General features: G+C 31.3%; 4 protein-coding genes, 1 long non-coding RNA gene and 1 pseudogene across 5 annotated transcripts; 4 read left to right on the top strand and 2 right to left on the bottom strand.

Annotated features, from left to right (window-relative positions):
* Positions 1 to 21: 21 nt before the first annotated feature.
* Positions 22 to 1,244, top strand: LOC130015013 (probable carboxylesterase 2). The gene has a single exon (XM_056104377.1). It carries the CDS (start codon positions 103 to 105, stop codon positions 1,054 to 1,056), a length of 954 nt encoding a protein of 317 aa, XP_055960352.1. The 5' UTR covers positions 22 to 102; the 3' UTR covers positions 1,057 to 1,244.
* Positions 1,245 to 1,938: 694 nt separating this feature from the next.
* On the bottom strand, positions 1,939 to 4,466 carry LOC130014749 (26S proteasome non-ATPase regulatory subunit 14 homolog; annotated as a pseudogene).
* A 2,746-nt stretch (positions 4,467 to 7,212) lies between these two features.
* Positions 7,213 to 8,590, top strand: LOC126672068 (NAD(P)H-quinone oxidoreductase subunit M, chloroplastic). The gene is made up of 2 exons (XM_050365971.2): positions 7,213 to 7,749; positions 8,290 to 8,590. The coding sequence occupies exons 1-2, from the start codon at positions 7,318 to 7,320 to the stop codon at positions 8,467 to 8,469; spliced, it is 612 nt and encodes a 203-aa protein (XP_050221928.1). The 5' UTR covers positions 7,213 to 7,317; the 3' UTR covers positions 8,470 to 8,590.
* On the bottom strand, positions 8,399 to 12,222 carry LOC126672042 (uncharacterized). The gene is made up of 5 exons (XM_050365944.2): positions 12,050 to 12,222; positions 9,977 to 11,737; positions 9,628 to 9,859; positions 9,145 to 9,224; positions 8,399 to 8,788 (listed from the first exon to the last, which is right to left on the bottom strand). Exons 2-5 carry the CDS (start codon positions 11,726 to 11,728, stop codon positions 8,669 to 8,671), a joined length of 2,184 nt encoding a protein of 727 aa, XP_050221901.1. The 5' UTR covers positions 11,729 to 11,737; positions 12,050 to 12,222; the 3' UTR covers positions 8,399 to 8,668.
* A 1,099-nt stretch (positions 12,223 to 13,321) lies between these two features.
* LOC126664752 (uncharacterized) lies at positions 13,322 to 14,160 on the top strand. Its single transcript, XR_007637462.2, has 2 exons — positions 13,322 to 13,440; positions 13,665 to 14,160. It is a non-coding gene; the product is annotated as an uncharacterized LOC126664752 (long non-coding RNA).
* A 2,660-nt stretch (positions 14,161 to 16,820) lies between these two features.
* Positions 16,821 to 17,578, top strand: LOC126664751 (probable calcium-binding protein CML44). Its single transcript, XM_050357290.2, has one exon. The coding sequence runs from the start codon at positions 16,892 to 16,894 to the stop codon at positions 17,387 to 17,389; it is 498 nt and encodes a 165-aa protein (XP_050213247.1). The 5' UTR covers positions 16,821 to 16,891; the 3' UTR covers positions 17,390 to 17,578.
* The last annotated feature ends 2,902 nt before the right edge of the window (positions 17,579 to 20,480 follow it).

The raw sequence follows: 20,480 nt of genomic DNA, 5'->3' as shown, positions 1-20,480 counted from the left end.
TTTAACTTCTCTTCTGTATTTAAGCATACATTCTGTTCAGATACAAATCAAACTTTGTTCTTAATTTGCAACTTCAATCTCTCCCTTAATTTCTTTTCTAAAATGGATCATCCCGTTAAAGGAGAAATATCTCATGAAATTTTTCCTTTCATTCGACAATACAAAGATGGAACTGTCGAGAGACTTGCAGGTACAGAAATTGCTCCGGCAGGATTGGATCCTGAAACTAATGTTTTGTCCGTAGACACTGTTATCATACAAGAAACTGGCGTTTCAGCTAGATTCTACCGGCCCAGTTCAGCCAAACTTGGCCAGAAGCTTCCTCTTGTAATTTACTATCACGGTGGTGGATTTTTCGTCTCGTCCACCGCTGATCCGAAGTACCACCATTCTCTAAACAAGATAGTAGCTGAGTCAAATATTGTTCTTGTTTCGGTTGACTACAGGTTAGCCCCTGAGAATCCTCTTCCGACAGGATACCATGATTCTTGGGCTGCACTCCAGTGGGTAGCTACTCATGGCAAGACAAATGCATGGCTGAAGGATTACGTTGACTTTGACAGAGTCTTCTTGGCCGGAGATAGCTGCGGAGCTAACATGGCGCATCACTTTGCCTTACGGCTCAACGGATCGGAACTGGGTCAAGAGCTGGAGATACAAGGGATTGCTATGTTGTTTCCTTACTTTTGGGGAAAAGATCCGATTGGAGAGGAAATCACTGATCATTTCAGGAAATCAATGGTGGATTCATGGTGGATGTACGTTTGTCCGTCGGATAGAGGATGTGACGACCCGCTGATAAACCCGTTTACAGACGGATCTCCGAGTCTTGAAGGGTTGGCTTGCAAGAGAGTGGTGGTTATAGTTGGGGAGAAGGATATATTGAGAGACAGAGGAAGGGTTTATTTTGGAAATTTAGTGAGCAGTGGGTGGAAAGGGAGTGCAGAGATGGTGGAAATAAAAGGAGAGGATCATGTTTTTCATATATTTGATCCTAATTGTGACAATGCTCGGAGTTTGTTCAAGCGTCTACATACTTTCTTCAATCAATCATGATTTAATTTTTATCACTTCTTTGTTTCTTTGAATTCTATTGTGTGTTCGTGTGCTAGTTGAGAGTTTTCTGTTTGGTAATGTTTCTTTTAGGGCTGTGAATCCTGTGATTGGTTGAAAGATGGCCAAAATCAACATAATCAAATCTGTAAAGAAAAATTGAATTTATTTGGTTTGGTAATTCAGTTAAATATATTTTGAATTATGAATAAATAAATAATATATATTAGATTAATGACAAAACAAATAAAAATAAATGTATTAAATTAATACTGTATTAAGTATCTGATATGATTAAATTCACTTTAGTTTGATTTTCAGTTTTGGTTCTAGCAAATGAAAAAATGGGTTGTGAGATTGATTTCCATTAATAACTTAACTTTACATGATTTCCTTAATAATTGATATAGTGCAGCAAAAAAGTGAAGGAAAATGATTGATATAGTGCAAGAACCAAGCGAAGGAAAATGTTTAAAAAAAAAAAGGAAATTCACTTTTATAAGACATAATCTAATTTTAGTACGAATGCATTGTTCAAAACTGAGAGTTCCGGCTTCGAATCTCTTTTATCATTGTAATAGAAAAACAAATAGACACGAGAGCACAGCTGCTTTCGACAAATCAATCTGCTACATATTTCCTAATTAATAATTAATTAAGCTAATAAAACGGCAATGAAGACGAACAATAATGAAGTTTCTCCTAATCATTAATTAAGCTAAAATTCAATGAAAAATATTGGCAGCAGCCAGCTCACAGTGAGGAAGGGATTAGATTTTGTTGTCATTCTTAGAATTATAGTGTTTCCCAACTACCAAAATGCAAACGTGAAGACACCACATATAATGCAGTCTTGACACAAGTAATAACTTAAATGAATTCAACTAGCAAGCAAAAGGATTCTACTTAAATCACATATACAAAAGTGAGCATTTTAGTGTATATACGGAGAGACATGTAAAATGTCATATAGAAAACAACTGTGTCAAGTATAGTACCCAAAGTTTGAACAATGTTGAAAGACATCAGGTTAGAGACGTGCTCATCTTCTACTTGCACTGCCTTTTTTGTGTCTTGCCTTCCCACATCTGCGATCGCTAGCTTCTCAGGTGGCAGCTCATCTTCTACTTGCACTGCCTTGTTGTATTTAATAGCTAATTCCAGCATCTCCTGCTCATTGCAACACCAACGCAAGATGACATCGCTTAAATACTCTACAAAATAACCATGTTTGCCTACTACCAACCAGATGCATCAATGGTAAAATTAAAATGGCACATACGATGCAACAGATAGCCTTATACACACATATTGACGAATGATTTTTCTTAACAAGGCGGGCCTAACACAATAAGAACCCGTACAAAATAAGGCTTGGGATTAAAAAGTGTTGAATCGAGAACCATCATAGGTAGACCTGGGAAAAAACCCGCCAAAACCGATTAACCGAACCAAAATTGAAAGATCAAATTAAAAATTGTGTTACCAGTTCAGCGGTTTAGGTTTACATTTGCAATTTTTAAAACTATGTAGTGAACTGGTATTATATATATATATATATATATATATATATAAATTGTTGTCGGTCGTGCAAAGTAGTTCAGTTCACAATTGTAACTGCCAGAATTTGCTTTTCTAGCTATTTTACAAATTTACCATCTTCAGATATAATGACGCCGTCAATTAGAGACCAAACGTCCACTTGGCAAGACTTCCAAGCATGATGAGTCCAACCAAGGTTTAAACACTCCATCATGTCTGGATAAAAAAATGTACCAAACATACGGTCAGAAAATGCCATTACTGAGTTTACGATAGTGAAACTCAATAATGCGAAAGTCTTCAAGTACATATGCATACACATGAACTAGACCACATTAACAAACCAAAGTACCCCAACTTATTTTATGAATTAATCAAGAAAGTAAAAAGTGCAAGTCATTTAACTCTTCCTTCTTGCAAAATTTGAAGACAGCATTCTTTTTAATTACTGAATTGAAGAAGCAATTTTATTCGTCTGAATTTTATTCATTCAACATATGGAACTATATGACAAATGGTCCAGTCCTGTCCCTGCTAATTCCAACATATGTATTATTGACGAAATGAGATACTTACTTGCAACCAAAAGAAAAATCCCCGCAAGAGATTTAAAACTTTAGGCTTACTTCCGACCGAAGTGACCTGTCTTCCAAGATCTGCAGAGTCAGCGCAGTTTCTATAGTGAATATAGTAATACATGATGTTTTAACGGGGACAAAGCACAAGAAAACAACTATAAACCCATGAAAAATGACTTCTTCACACAAATCAAAATCGCATACATAATCATCAAAATTTGACAACCGTAGCCATGGAGGGAAACATTTACATCCAAGACAGTGACATTATCCAAGTAGTTCTTTCCCTTTTCTTTCATTTTCAGAGTTCAATTTTTCAGAACAAAGTTAAAACACAGCACAACAACATCAGCTCTAAATTGTAGCAAGCACTCACCTGAACAATCTGCCTGTTGGTTTTAGAATGAGTATCAAACCGCCTGAGTGTCAATTCATCTGTCCACTTCTTTTTGTGCAGGTTAAGAAGCATATTTCTTCAAGTTCATTCATTCTGTAATTAATAGCTATTGAGTAATAGTGCCTGTTCAATCCATGGATCAACGCCTGATATTGTTGAAGAATAGACTATATTAGTAATGGAGAAATAGCTATCTAAGGAGACAAAATAAATTAACAAATAAAAAACCAGATATGAATTAGTTATGTAATCACCTTAATGGATGGTTTGTTTAGATGGCCAAGGTTGAAAGTAGTTTGACATGGTTCTTGTCTGAGCATCATTGTCTGTGGATTAATTAACTTGCCCTTTAACACTCTGAATAGGATCCACTACAACTACCACAGCCTGTTGATTGAGAGCTTCAAAACTCTGCACTCAACATTATGTATTAGAAAGAGGTGCTAGAGTTCTAGTATCAAAGAGAGAGCAATGTCAAAATAGCAAAACACAAAACTTGTTTTCAGCTTGTCGTACTGAAGAAGTAAGCTTAGTCTAGAGTAATAACATTTAAAGCATTCGCAGAACTCCATTAAAAATTTGAAATCATTCACTCGATAACTTCACAACAAATACAAGCTCCAGTAAGTATTTGTAGTTACAGTCAAAATTTCAAGATAAATTGTGCAAAGGAAAATAAATTATGAACATGACAGCAATAGCTAAAAATTCTGTTAACAATTTAACAAACTGCTGCATTTCCATATGTATGAACAAACAGAGGATACAATACAATCTAATCTAGTGATATGTTAAAAATTATGCTTAAAACCATCTATGGAATCATTTGAAATTTCTTCTCATAATGGCCACCCTCAAAAATACTAAATCCAAATGTAGCAAAGAACCAGTACCATATATCGTAATAACCATTTCAAATGCCAGAATCTGCACATTTTTTCATGGTGTTTATCAACCATCAAACGGCTCACTCATCGTGTCTTAACATCAAAACTATCCCAACTTGTTCAATGATAATATTTCTAATATCTTAGGCATAACTGCAGTCATCTTACTCATTTACTTTGAATCCCAAAAGGTGTAGGTAACTCATACTAGCTGACAGTAAAAGTTTGAATGCTTTCTCGTATAGACACTTAGAATTTCAAGTCCTGCAAAGTCCTATTGGCAGTAAATCATTAAAATTTTAACTCTGCAGAGTACCTATGCCAAAATCCTTACAAGACCAAGACTGTGGTGCTAAGCCTAAAATAGAAGCTGAAAACCAATATGCATTACTAAACCAACATATTATGGGGAATAATTCAACATACAACAAATATTAGTCTATTAACTATTAAAATTCCATTAAAACTAAAATTATAAATTGCTATAATTGGTTGTAGATGAAGCAAATGAAATGCTGCTTTGAGCAAGTGACAATACAACAAAATTATATATAACCACACAACAGAAAATACATTGCCACATTAAAAATCTACAAAATCAAATCAACAATTATCCTACATAAAAAAAATCAGCAAAACCCTAAAAAATCGGTTTATTACCGTGCTTGAACATTTTGAGAAGAGCGAGAGAGGAAATGTAGACTTGCTATGAAGAATCTAGAGGTGGGTTAACAAACAGAATTTCTTTTTATTAATTATTTTCCCGCGAGGCACGCGGGGTTTTCTTTTGTAACAGACAACACTCTACAGTGGCCTTTTCTACGGTTCTTGAATTATATTGTTCCTAAATTTGAACTTCTGTTCTGTACAACAGATAAAGAGAGGCCCTTAAGCTTGAAAAATTATATAATACAACCGTTGCGACATATTATTCATATAACAAACCAATAATTTGTGTGAAAAATTAACAATAAAAAAATTAAATAAATATTTATTAACTTATTATAAAAATAATGTGACACAACAATCGTATGAGATAAATACTTTTTAAGTTTTTAACTAAATAATAATTTGTTTTTAAATTTAATCTGACTATTAAATTTATAAAATTAATATAAGTTAATCATACTTCTAACAGAAATATAAATAAGCTAGTTTAAAGGCTGATTTGAATCAATTTTAAAATTTTCACTATATTGATAACCAGTCTTTACTCTTTACAATTATATTTTCAAAAAATTCAATTCACTCTCCTTTTGCATATATGCCTTGCCGACTTTTCAAGAGTATAACTTGAAACTTAATTCTTTATAAAAGAATTTGTTAATATCAATAGTGACCTGCAACAAATAAGCTTAAATCATCACAAGAAACTTGATGAATCAATACAACATCAAAATAAATAGATTTATCAAAAATTGGAATGAGTGACCGTTCAAAATAAAAAATCTTAATCGTATTTAAAAATATATATAAACACAATACAAACTAAACTCACAAAAACCATTTAAAAATCTCCAAAACGGAGCAATATATTGGGAAAATATATTAAAAAAAAGTAAACATAAAGCAATGAAACAATTAAATGTAAATATTTATATTTTTGGTATTTATAAAATTATCCCAAAGCCAAAATCATAAAATGTGAGTTCCTAAGTGGGAATTTTTTGAGAAATACCTACTATAAAATAATAAAATATTCTCAAAAAATGGGTTGACCAAAAATTATTGCAAAAATACAGTTTACCAAAAAATTCATCGTTCATGTTTACTAACGGTTGACTATCGATTTACTTAAAAAAATCAATTTACTATTGTTTATTTTTTATAATTATAAAATGTTAAAGTAAATTATTGTTTAGAATACTATTAGTATAAAACATGTACTAAAATTAATTTCAACTTTGCTATTTTTAGTTTATTGTAAAAATAAATTTACTATTATTTTGCTATCGGTTTACTTTTAATTTACTAAAAAAATAAATATACTATTAATTAATTTACTATCGGTTTACTTTTATTTACTAAAAAACAAATTTATCATTAGTTTACTATCAGTTTATTTAAAAAAATAGATTTACTATTAGTTGTTATTTTATTATTCTTAAAGACGGCCAATGGATTTTTAAAATCAAAAGCTTCATTACTTTAAGAATTACGAAGTTAGCATAGTTTATAATTTTAACATGAACTATCAATTTAATAATTTATATTATTAACATTATTTTTTTGCAATTCGAAACACCGAACAAGTTTTCCTTAAAAAAATGTTATGGTGGCCTATACATTGTTTCAGCACCCACATCAGAAAAAAAATTTAACGGAAAATAGTTTGATACTTCAAATTGCAAAAATTTATGTTTGACATTGCAAAAACTAAAAGTTTGTGTTAATACAAAAGATTATAAAATTTATAATTTTAAAGAAATTAAGCTAAAATCTAAAAAATAAACTAAACTTACAATTGATCTATTTGAAAAATGAAACAACAAACAAAATACTACAATTTAAATATTACATTCAAAAGGATTCAGATTGTGTTGAAACAAAAATATACAAGGAGTGGATTTCAAATCATAAAATAATAACAATAATTATTAATAAGGGAAGGAGAGGATGTAGAGAAAATTAATGGAAAGCTAATGTTACCAATTTTCTGAGTTTCTTCACCACACATCTCTTAGCTACTAAATAACAAAGTTATCTTATCCATAAAATAGAAGGTGCCGAATTCATTGGCCTTTGTATAATTTCCCTAACCTCAGGGACTAAAAGAGAAATTGCTGGAAAAAACTACCAAGGAAGGTGCATAATCCTGAACATCACAGCATTTGCAGCCACCATAAAACTAACCTAAAAAATGGCAGCAACTTCTTCTTACGTGGGTTGCGCAAAGTTATCGACGTTAGGCTGGCTCGGAGGCAAAAGAGTTGGACCAAGAAGGGGACTAACCATTTCAGCTCAACAGCAAGCCGAGGTTCAAGAAACACAACAAGAGAATGAACCAAAACAAGACGAGGCAAAACAGCCAACAGAGCCAAGGCCAGTGGAGAAGCAAGTGAATGTGAAGAGCAAGAATTTGAGCAAAGAATATGGAGGTCAGTGGCTCAGCAGTGTCACACGGCATGTGAGGATCTACGCTGCCTACATTGATCCTGATACCTGGGAATTTGATCAAACACAAATGGATAAGCTCACCCTTCTCCTTGATCCATCAAATGAGTTTGTATGGACAGATGAGAGTTGCTATAAGGTCTATTCTTACTTTCAGGAGCTTGTCGATCACTATGAGGTATTTTTTTCCTTCTCTTGCTACACTAGAACTGTCAACCAATACGAATTTATCTTACCTTGTGCTTAGATATTTAATTAAACAAATTAGAATTGTCAAAGAGTGAGTTCTAAATATTTATATTATAGAGGCTCTCATACCTTATCAAATATCCGATCAACCTAGAAACTTAACTTTTGGATTAGTTGATTATTTGACAAATATGATATGCTATTCTACATTTTTTTCCTTTTTTTTCTAAATTCAAAGGTTCAATTTGAGAACCATTCTCGATAACTTGATAACTTGACATAGAGCGAGCACTTTGAGCTAAAACATACGCTGCCTGATTCGCGGATGTTGGACTTGAAAAACAAAAATACAGACCATTAGTGAAATTTGTCATGTAGCAAGTTTGCATGAAACACCAGCAAAGCTACCAATGGATTAGCTTGAGAATTATGGAAGATAAAAAGGAACTTGCAGCGTGTTTAAAAACATTTATTTACAGTGCTGACTTGTTTTCCCTTAATAGTAGTAACGTTTAGTCTTTACATTCAGGGTGCCCCATTGACGGAATACACGCTTCGACTGATAGGTTCGGACATAGAGCACTACATAAGAAAGCTGCTATATGCTGGAGAAATCAAATACAACATGGATGCAAAAGTATTAAACTTCAGCATGGGGAAGCCACGCGTTATATTTAATAATGATGACCAGATTCAAGATGCTGTATGAGCACGATTTAGACAATGCGGCTACATATAACATAAACAAAACAAATACCAGGTTGTGACTTCTTCGCGATATTTAAGAAATTCCATCACTCACCTTCAGCAATAAACTTAATTCTACTGCATTCAGACCTTCCACATGTCATGCAAATTAGTTCAGTTCACACTTCACAACTGTACCTGCCAGAATTTACTTTTTCTAGCTATTTTACAAATTTATCATCTTCAGATATCATGACGGCGTCAACCAAACGTCCACATGGCAAGACTTCCAAGCATGATGAGTCCAACCAAGGTTTAAACACTCCATCATGTGCCACGTTCTGGATAAAAAAATGTACCGAACATACGGGTCAGAAAATGCCATTACTGTGTTTACGAAAGTGAAACTCAATAATGCGAAAGTCTTCAAGTACATATGCATACACATGAACTGGACCACACTAACAAGCCAAGTCCCCCAACTTATTTTATGAATTAATAAAGAAAGTAAAAAAGTGCAAGTCATTTCACTCTTCCTTCTTGCAAAATTTGAAGACAGCATTCCTATTTATAACTGAATTAAAGAAGCAATTTTGTTTGTCTGAATTTTATTCATTCAGCATATGGAACTATATGACATATGGTCCAGTCCCTGCTAATTCCAACATATGTATTATTGATGAAATGAGATACTTACTTGCAACCAAAAGAAAAATCCCCGCAAGAGATTTAAAACTTTAGGCTTACTTCCGGCCGAAGTGACCTTTCTTCCAAGATCTGCAGAGTCAGCACAGTTTATATAGTGAATATAGTAACACATGATGTTTTAATGGCGACGAAACACAAGAAAACAACTATAAACCCATGAAAAATGACTTCACACAAATCAAAATTGCATACATAATCATCAAAATTTGACAACCGTAGCCATGGAGGGAAACATTTACATCCAAGGCTCATTATCCAAGTAGTTCTTTTCCTTTTCTTTCATTTTCATCAATGAATGAGCTAGAAAAATTGAAGAATTAGGAAATGTTTATGCATCAATACAAAGTTCTCACCTTAAATTAGTTAAAACATTGCGTATGCATGTTAAGCCGATCATGCCTCTCCAAGAAAGAAAGAGATGCCTTTTCTAAATTGTAAGCAAGGTTAAAAGATAAATTGATATTAACATTACCTATGTATTGGTCAAGATATGAATGGCTAATTCCTTGTCCTATAATATGTCTTGTTCGTCCATTACGCATGTCTTTTTCCACAAATGCTGGCTTCTTGAAATATGCTTCTCTAAAAAGTTTATCATACTCTCTTCGGTCAAACGGTTGCCTGAGAATTTCTGTGACCTTTTCCCTAAACCAAGAATGTTCATCTCTGGGAGAACTCTCAAGCCACTTGCTGTCTTCGACATCCTTAATTTGACAAAATTACATAGTATTAACAAAATGAAAAGGCTTCTCACAAATTAAGCTATCAGATACATGTAAAAGCAAATAATTAATAGTACGAATAATTTCAGTACTGCATACCACATTAGTAACAAAAGGGGTACGCTTTTCATTAGCAAATGGATCAGAGTCCATCACAATAACTTCTGAATCAGACGACTCAGCCTCGTCATATACTACCTTTGCACCAGTTTCAGGTGTAAATATCATATTTCTCCCCTCCTTTTTCATAGAATTCAGAAAAATTTCATAGCTGTGATCCACAATTTTATTTTCTATTTTGCGTTTGCAATCATGCTTGGTTTTCACTGCAGCTTCTTGACTGCAACGTTTCCTTTTAGGATTTTCTGCTCTATACCTGTAATGTGATCCATCATCCTTTTCATATTTCATCTCTCTCCCCTCCTTTTTCATAGAATTCAGAAAAACTTCGTAGCTATCATCTAGAATTTTATGTTCTATCTTGCGTCTGCAATCATGGTTGGTTTTCACTGCAGCTTCTTGACTGTGACATTTTCTTTTAGGATTTTTTGCTCTCAACCTGTCATGTGATCTATCATCCATTTCATATTCGATAATTTTAGAAGTCGTACCGACAGGAACCTCAAGGACATATGATTTCCCTTCTACCCTCAAATTTTCTAGAAACATCTTATAGTGAAGATCGTCATCATTGTGATGAGCATCATTGTCTGTGGACCTAGTTGGTACAGAACCTCCAGCAACGGCAGCATTCTCTGGTCCGTCATCATTAGATTCAATATTGTTGCTCCGATGGATTTTCTTTTTCTGAGACTCCATATTGCCTAATGCATTAACATCACTATTATTCTCGTTCTTATCATTTGTACACTGACCAGAAGGTCCTAAAGTAGACCTATCAACAAAATCTGCATCCAATTTGTCATCTGTAGGTTTCACATTGTCGCTTCTAAGGAAAGCCCTAGCCTGAGGCTCCGCATCATATAAAGCATTGATTTTTCCAATGTTGATATGATGATTTGCAGACACATCCTCTACAAATTCATCCTCGCCAAGATCATTCTCCACAGATACATTAACCGAATCATCACCAGACAGTCTTAAAGCAGACCCATCAACAAACTTCTCTTTGTCTACATCCCTTTCGTCATCAATAGATTTATCATTATTGCTTTCAGGGATTTCCTTACTCTGAGACTCGATATCATACAAAGAACTGACATTGTTACAAGCTTTCTTTACCAATTCATCCCTACTATGATCATTCTCCACAGATACATTAACAGAATCATCCAAAACAAAAAAGTTCATGTAATCAGCATCTACACAGTCGTCCTTATTATCAACTCTAATATTGTTTTCTTCATCATTCACCATCATGCCCTCTGCCGCCCTGTCAGCTCCAGTGTCACCGGTATTCATAGACCTAGACTTATCAACTTTACCATCAACAACCGATTCCAAAGCAATAAACTTCTCGTAATCAGAATCCAAATCATTTACATCAAGTCTAACATTGCCACTTTCATTCCTACAATTTCCAGCATAACCGTCGTCAAGTGCTTCAAAATCTAAACTATCCAGGTACTCTCTATAATCAGAATCAGCATCATTATCATCGACATCAACATCAAGCTTAACACAGTTAACTTGTGTTAATTCAGTAGCAGACTTAGCCTCATAACATACATCTTCCCCTTTAATGCAGCTATCTTTCCCAGAATAATAAAGCTTGGAATCTTGAATAGCAATGCACCTTCTCTTCCATCTCCTATCCAACCTCAAATCATCAGCTTCATCTTGATAATCAACCCCAACCCAACTCCTTGATTTTCTCTTCTTGCCTACCATTCTATCCAACTAAAAACAGAACACAAAATAAAGCAGACAAAAACTCAAATTACTTCCAACAAAAGCAGAAAACCTACAAATCCATCACATCCACACTGCCACACAGACGAAAAGAAATAAAAAAAAAACTTGTTTTGCATTCAGTAATTAGAAATCAAAGAACAAACACAAAACAATAACAGTTAAAGTTCCTGCATTGTACTCTACTAAGCCAAAACTCAAAACAAATGTCAATTTGAAGAAATTAAAAGTACCAAGAAAAATTATTATAAAACGAAACAAAAACAAATGCACTTTGCTTTAAAATACTAAAGAACTGACCTTATAATTGAAGATTTCAGCTGATCAACAAAAACTTTGCTTCACTGAGAGAATCAGACAAACAGAAAATCAAAAAGAAAGAGAAATAAAGATGAAAGGTGGAGTCTTTTCCTCTTTTGGGTCTCAACTCTCAAGACTCTGCACTTTAAACAGACACGTTATTCACACAAATATTAATTGCTAATTAATATTCCCCATTAAATGTAGAGTCGTTATGCGGTGTCGTTTTACATAGGGTCAGTGTCAAACCTAATTAGTTTATTCGGGAGGGTCGTGTTTTCATCACCAATTTAATTATTTTCGTAAATACTAGTAGTAAAAAGCATGGTAGACTGGTAGTCATATTCGAACCGGACCGGCTGATTCGATTGAGAAACCCAGAAACCGGTCACATCACCTGTTCGGAGTAATCGTTTTATTAGAGATCCGCTCTTTTTTACCAAACCGGCAAGGTAACAATAGAAATAGAATGATCATCAATTCTTTCAGTTATCAGTGACGTGGCGAACAACTTAGTAAAAAGTTGGTTTGATTCAAAAATGACTATAAAATTTTAATATCACAAAATGTGTTAAATTAGCCGAATTTGAAAGGTTCGATTACAACTGACAAAAACCGTATTTTTGGTGTTTTAACGGGATTAAACCTATCAAATTTAAAGAAAAAAACATGCTATATATAGATGTCAAAATCGACAGAGTTCATCTATGAAAAAAGAAAAATAATAATAGTTAGGTGTAAGTCAATATGCCGAAACAAAAAAAGGACCTATGAAATAATGAATTATAAATAGAGTTCATGTTCGAATTTTATGAAAATACAGATAGTATTATCTATAATAATAGCCAACCGAAAGGCTTCCTGAAGCCTTTTTTTATGCATCCACTTAATATTTTTTCTATTTCATTTTTAAAAAAAGTAATGAAAAATGAGTTAGTTGAATTTGAAAATTTACTCATCGAAATTGAAAAAATAAGTAAACAATTGAATTGGATTTTTTAGATGGTATCAATGAAATCCAATACTAAACTTCCATTTTCTTTTTTTACTAAATTAATTGATCAACTTGCCGTCGAACATTTATTTTGGACTGCAAAATGTATAAGATCGAATGCATTTGATTTCTAAAAAAGATTACTAATCCTGAACTTTTTGAGGATTGTGAATGACCGATTTTTAGCATATAATATTGCAAAATGAAAGGGTCGAGTGGTATAATACATCATATTTCAAAGGAAAATATAATAGTATATTTTTTTAAATAACGTTTGAATAGCGGAAGTTGCTCGATCTCTCAAAGGTCTACGATGGCTATCAAGGGTCGTAACATCTTCGTTGAAGATTTGTCCTTAGATGGAGCTCTTGTACTCCAAGCTGTTGATGAGGCAGAGGTACGTTTTTTAGCAGTGAAACATTCACAAAACTGACTTTTCGCTTATTTATCAAGTTTGAAACTGTGTGATGTTTACGAAATTACCTAAACGCAAAATCTTTCATTGTATTTTTTGAATTCCATTTCCTTTGCAATCAAAACAAGCATTCCGGAAAGGTTGTATATCTTTTGATGTTGTCAGAACTGTTTCTCATGAAGTCCTCAACTTTAATTCTTTGACAGGTAAAGGTAGGAGGTTCATTGCAGAAAAAGGGATGGAATTTGGATCCTTGAAAATATATACTACAAAGATACTTGAATACCTGAAGAGTTAAGGATTAGAGGCTTCAGAATCAAAAAGGACGAGCAACTTGAGAAATGTTACAGCGAGCCTGGCAAATTTGACTTGAAGGCTTGAAGGTGAAGTTAAATATCTTGTCGAGTTTATTTAATTTACTAGATTATGCTCATATAATTAATGTCAAGCCATGAATAATACCTCCTGTTGAGCTTTTGTAATTTACTTTGGGAGATATATAGTTGTTAATTAGATAAAATGAGGTAATATAGCTTTTTGGTGAAAATGGTGGGTCTTTTAGATGTTTTCTTCAACTATTTTTAGGGGGCTTCGATCCTTCTAAAATTCTTTTTTTCTACTCTTAGAAGAATAATTACACCAAATATTCGTTGTATGCATAATAATTAATAAACTATGTGTAATAACATATTCCTTCTTTAAGTTGCTGCAATTTTTTCTATGGATTTTTAGTCCGGAGACTATAAAAGCAAACACAGAGCAATTATTATATAGACTATGTCCTCATCTTATTTTGACTTTTTACACCATTATATAGACCACGTGGAGTCAACTTGCGAATTATTAAAGATAGATTTTTAAATTATTTGAAATTGATTTGTAGCCAATTCAAAAGAGTTCGAGTTCGAGCTGCTCGAGTTGAGTTCGAGCATGGAGATATTTGGTTTGATAAGTTCGTTAGTCTAAATGAATTATAGTTTATTTATTTTTTATCCGTTATAGTTATATATATTTATTAATAGTATTTATATTTTTATATTAAAATTTATTTTTACAAAAGTTACACAAGTAATCGAATTAAATTGATTTGATTATTAAATATCATGTCAGATTTGAATTTGAATTCAAATTCCTAACATAAAATTCATTCAAGTTCAAATCGAGTTTTGAGTTTTTAATTTTAGAATCGAACAACTCAGCTCGACTACATGACCTCGTAGAATCAGCAAATGCAGAAGAGATCTAGTACTATCTTGTTTCATGAATTTAACGCCTCTTAACAGCCATGAAGAGCAGCAAATAACTCAAAAGCAACTAATGGAGAAAAAGTGACAAACTTATAGAAATGCCACATTTGACCCCAAAAAAAAGAAGTAATTCTTTGCCCCATCACTTGCACTATATCCAATCAAAGCTGCAAAATTTATCATCTATGAATTGAATCTCGTTCTTTAATGATAATTCCATACCCATATGAGACTACGTGTCCTTTTTTTTTATATATATAATGTTGTTAACTTCATTATATAACTATGAATCAGCCGTAATTGTTTAATACCTTTTACAACTTTATGAACTTATGTTAGTATTTATTGTGAATTTTGTAAAAAACTTGGTGTACAATATGCCAGATTTTATTCTTAAACTGTGTTATTTTTATAGAACGTGTACAACATGAAAACCATAAATTAATTAATAACGCTCTCATTCTCATTCTAGTTCTCCACTGAGTTGAAAAAAAAGGGCTGTCAAATTATTATCACAAGACATCCATCAGCTAGGCACCGTCCGTAGATTATGCAAGTCGGAATAATTAAGTTCACATATGTTGGTATTGCCTACTTTTTAAACATATATTCACACACACACATTGCCAAAGCAGCCTAACCAATAAACGAATTACATATATCTCTAGTTTTTCAATTTAATTATTTATTGCCAATTATAAATTTGTAGATTAATCTCGATAATTATATGTATAGTGCACATATAATTATGGTGTGTAAAAACCGAGCCAAATTGAATCGAAAAATTTAATATTGTTGAATTTGATATTTAAAAGAATAAGTTTTTTTTTTCGGTTTGGTTTTAGAAACAAAAGATAATTAATCAGTTACGTTTCGATACAAACCAAATCCAAAAAATCAAACAAGTTGAAAATTAGCATATGAACCGATTAATTCGATTTGATTTGAAACTTAAAATATTTTAAATTATACTTGGTTCATTAAAAAAATATGAATTTAGTATAGTTGGAATCTAAAGTACGTATTATATCTAAATTATAAAAGTAAATATATAAAGGATTAATGGTGCCAAAAAAACCGAGCATTTTGGAATCCTCCTAAAACTTTAAAAGTAGTAAATCTATTCCAATTTGTCAAGTTAGCTGGAAATCTGTCAGAATTTTCAAAATTGATTTAATTATGCTTGCATGACAATTGATTGCGTAATTTAAAAAAAATGGAAAGAATTAAGAAGAGTTGTCGACTGGGATATCAAATGGTTCAGATAAATCGATTTTAATATTAAATCGATTTTGGAAAATAGAATAAATTTTCAATGAGTTGGCCAAATTGGAATAGATTTACGACTTTTGAAAAGTTTGGATAGATTCTTAAACAATTAAAAAAAGGGTTAATGTCAAAAAAAATCACGAACTTTACACGTTTTTTCATTTTAATCACGAAGTTTAAATTTTCTCATTTTCATACACGAACTACCATTTTTTCCCAAATTCATACACGGTGATGAGGTGACACTCATTCATTGGTGTAAAATGACCTCCACCTCAGCGAATTACACCAATGGAGCCGTGACACCTCAGCACCGTGCATGAATTTGAGAAAAAATGGTAGTTCGTGCATGAAAATGAGAACATTTAAAGTGCATGATTAAAATGGAAAAATGTGTAAAGTTCGTGAATTTTTATAACATTACCCCTTAAAAAAACTCACCTTTTAACCTCTTCCAATTATACCCCAATTTTATAAAGTTGTCAATTTTGTCCAAGCTTTCAATTTGTAACTTCCAAATGAAATAAGCAGTAAAAGGAATGTGGTCCGTTAATAACTTCTAAATGAAAGGTATATACGATATTTTCTTTGTTTTAAACAGAAACATAAAGAAAAATAAAATACGCGTGATTACTGAGTGCTAAATTAGTACATAAGAGAAATATAAAAGTTGAATTACTTTGGTTTAAATGAAAACAAGAAAATTCAGATTTGTGTCACTCTCCTCGAAATTTCTCGCAAATTTCCTAGAACACAAACAAGAAATCTCATCAATTAGCTACCAGTCTTCGTACGTTACTCCGTACACACATCTCTTTATAAATATAGACCATGCTACAATTTTTATTAGTCAATGATACTAATCAATAATTCATTCATTAATAATTCTTCAAATTCATCAAGTCCTCTCTGCAAAAATGTGTCCTCTTAGTATCAATGACTTGCACAGGATTTTTGTTAAGCTTGTCAAGAATCATGATGGTATTTTAAGCATAGACGACCTCAACTGGCTTCTCGAGAGAATCGGAGTTTATTTCGGCCTAAAAGAGCTCGAGGATTTGGTAGGGAAGTCAAGCCTAAATTTCGACGAGTTTTTGATATTTTACGACTCGATCACTAAGCAAAAAGATGACGACGATGATTATAGTAATGAAATCGTGACGGTGGCGAAGGACGAAGAGGAAGAAAATAAGGAAGAACTGGAGGATCTAGATAAAGCGTTTAAAGTGTTTGATATGAATGGAGATGGCTTCATTTCTAGTGAAGAGCTTCAAATTGTATTGGAAAGACTTGGATTGTGGGATGAGATCAACGGGAAAGATTGTAGAATTATGATTTGTGCATTCGATACTAACTTTGATGGCCTTCTTGATTTTCAAGAATTCAAAAACATGATGTTGCATACTACTTCTTGAATTCATTTTCATTCTTCAAGGCCTTGTAATTATTAGTTTTTTTTTTGTTAAAAGCAGCGAGAGAGCTATATTGTATGGAAACTTCCGAGTTCCATATGTTCCAGCGCTTCGATTCCATTTTTAGAAATATTTCTAAACTCTAAAGTTCTATATTTATAATTAATTCTTGTAAAAGGTATTATGTTGCCATTTTTGTATTGCCGTTTTCGGTTTTTTTATTTATTTTTTATTTCTGAATATGCTTCTAAATTCCAAAATTCTATATTTATAAGTACTAGTTCTTGTTAAAGGTATTATCTCGCCATATTCGTATTGGCATTGTCGGTTTTAATATTTTCGTTTCCGTGCTTTATAAGCAGCGAGTCTTGTAAACCAATTATGCAGTTTGTATTTTTGTGTTTGGTGATACTTTTTTTTTGAGGGACTGTGTTTGGTGTACTTGATTGTACTTAGTTATTGATAATTCATGCATTCTAGGTTGATTTAATATGTTATGGCCACCTCGAGTATCTTGAGCTATCCGAATCAAACTTATCCGAACGAAATTCAGATAAGTTTGAGGGAACGAACTGGATAAACCAATTTCCTCAACCAAAAAAAAGAAATGGATAAACCAAAACATTATCAATCTCCAAGATGAGTTAACTTGTCAATAAATATTGCAATTACCATTTTTCATTAAATGGTAGTCTTATGTCTCTACAATGATTTTTAAATTTGTAATTATTTTCTTATTAATAATAAATGTATATTTTATCACTCAAGTAATAATTGTGTGTTAATAATTTAAAATAATTATTTCAATAGTGTTTATCAATTTGTGATAGATGGAATATTAAATAAGTCTAATATTATTATTTTTAAATAAGTCTAATACGAAGATTAAACAAATTGGCTCCAGGCTCCAAAACATTGACTTGAATGTTGATAAATAAGTAAATAATGTAAATATATATTCTATTTGTCCCATTTTAAAAATTATGTCTGATTCTATATGAAAACTTTTAGACTTAATTGCTTTAAAATTTACGAATTTTAGTGTATTTTACAATTTTAGCACGAACTTTTAATTTTAGCCATTTTGGTCACCAATTTTTGAATTTTTGCAATTCAAAACATTGAACGATTTTCTATCAAAAAATGTTGATGTGAACGGCGGAACGGTGCTTGTTCCGGTATCCACGTCAGCACTTTTTGGTGGGAAATTGTCCGGTTTTCCGAATTGCAAAAATTACTAAAATTGAAAGTTCGTATTAAAATTGCAAAACACGCTAATATTTATGATTTTTAAAACAATGGAACCTTTTTTATTGTATTTATGACAGCTCTATAAAACTTATTTTAAGTTCAAAGAAAAAAATAAACATATAATATTTTTTTTGAGTTCTAAAATAGAAAATGGTACCTTAAAAATGATTAAAATAAATCTACAAATTCTTGGAAGACTATTTGGAATTTCGCAGAAAACTCCATGCGCCGTACTAATCAAAAGTAATTATTGTAATATTATGAAAGAATCAACTTCTGTAACTAACTTTTCAACTGTCAAATGATAACCCCACCACTTCTAACCAAAAAAAGTTCAATGTATTGGGGCTTACACGTTTGGCTCTATTTTTGCAAAATTAAACAATTCACAAGTCACGTATGGAACGTAAGCATTCGATTATGTGTTCGCTGTTTTCTAGAGTGTGTAGAATTGCAGATCTTATAATAGCATCTCAAATGAACTCTTTAAAATTATCAAACTCTTTAAATTAAAGAGTTTGACAATAAATTAGGAGTTCAATAAACTCTCTATTTTTTATATTTAGAGTAGAGAGCCATTTTTACTCTTTATTTCATTTTTTAAATAGTAAAATTTTAAATTTTAAAAAATAACTATCTTATTTTTACTTTCAAATATTATATTTTTACTTTTAATAAAAAAACTGAATAAATAAATCAATAAAAAATTAAATAAAAAAATTATTTTATTAATATTTAATATTTTATTAATATTTTTTATGAAAACAAAATAAAATAAAATTTAATATTAGAGAGGCAATTAATTTAATATTATAAATATTTAATACTTTTATTTTATTATTAATTATTAAAATTAATATACAATAAAAAACTGATATTAAAGAGTCCATTGGAATAAAATTTTAAATATCACTCTTTATCTTTAAGATGCTCTTTATTTTACAAAAGATGCTCTTTATTTTAAAGAATACCATTAGGGATGCTCTAAGTGTGTGATGAGTTAGAGCATTTTCAAAGAACTCTCTAAAATTGTCAAACTTTTTAATTTAAAGAGTTTAATAATAAAATGAGAGTCCAATAGACTCTCTATTTTTTAAATATAGAATAGAGAGTGAAATGACTGTCCACATGTGAAGAGTCACTTTCACTCTCTATTTTAAATTTTAAGAGATAAATTTTCTAATTTCAAATAATAAGTTGATTATTTTTGTTTAAAATATAATATTTTTATTTTTAATATAACAACTCAATAAATTAATTAATTAAAAATAAAAATAAATTTATATTATTAATATATAACCTTTTTTTTTATAAAACTAAACTGAAATAAAAAATTAATATTAGAGAGTCTATTAAATTAATATTATCAATATTTAATATTTTATTAATATTTGTAAAAATAAAATAAAATAAAAAAATTATATTAAAGAGGCCATTGGAGTAAAACTGAAAATAACACTCTTTATTTCAAAGATGCTCTTTATTTTACAAAAGATGCTCTCTAAAATAAAGAGCACCCTTGGAGATGCTCTTAGATCTCAATAAAATTATAATCCCTCCGGTCCGTAATTGATATTGCATTTGCCTCTGACACAGAAATTAAAGAAACAATGATTTTGATTTATTATAATTTTACTAAGTTAACCCTATTAACTAATTAACTTTTGATTTTAAGCGATTTAATTTTTTAAATTATTTTGAAAGTACTCAAACAATATTGCTTGAATAAACTTTATTGCATAAATTGAAAATTAAAAACAAAATTTCAAAAAATTGCATTAATTGAAATTTGAATATGCAAATTTCAAAATTTACAGTAATTAAAATTAATTACAGAAGCTCA

Source organism: Mercurialis annua, linkage group LG1-X (assembly GCF_937616625.2).
Source record: "Mercurialis annua linkage group LG1-X, ddMerAnnu1.2, whole genome shotgun sequence".
Classification (NCBI taxonomy): Eukaryota; Viridiplantae; Streptophyta; class Magnoliopsida; order Malpighiales; family Euphorbiaceae; genus Mercurialis; species Mercurialis annua.
Note: the sequence above shows the minus strand (reverse complement) of the source record. Positions and strands in the feature narration are given on the sequence as shown.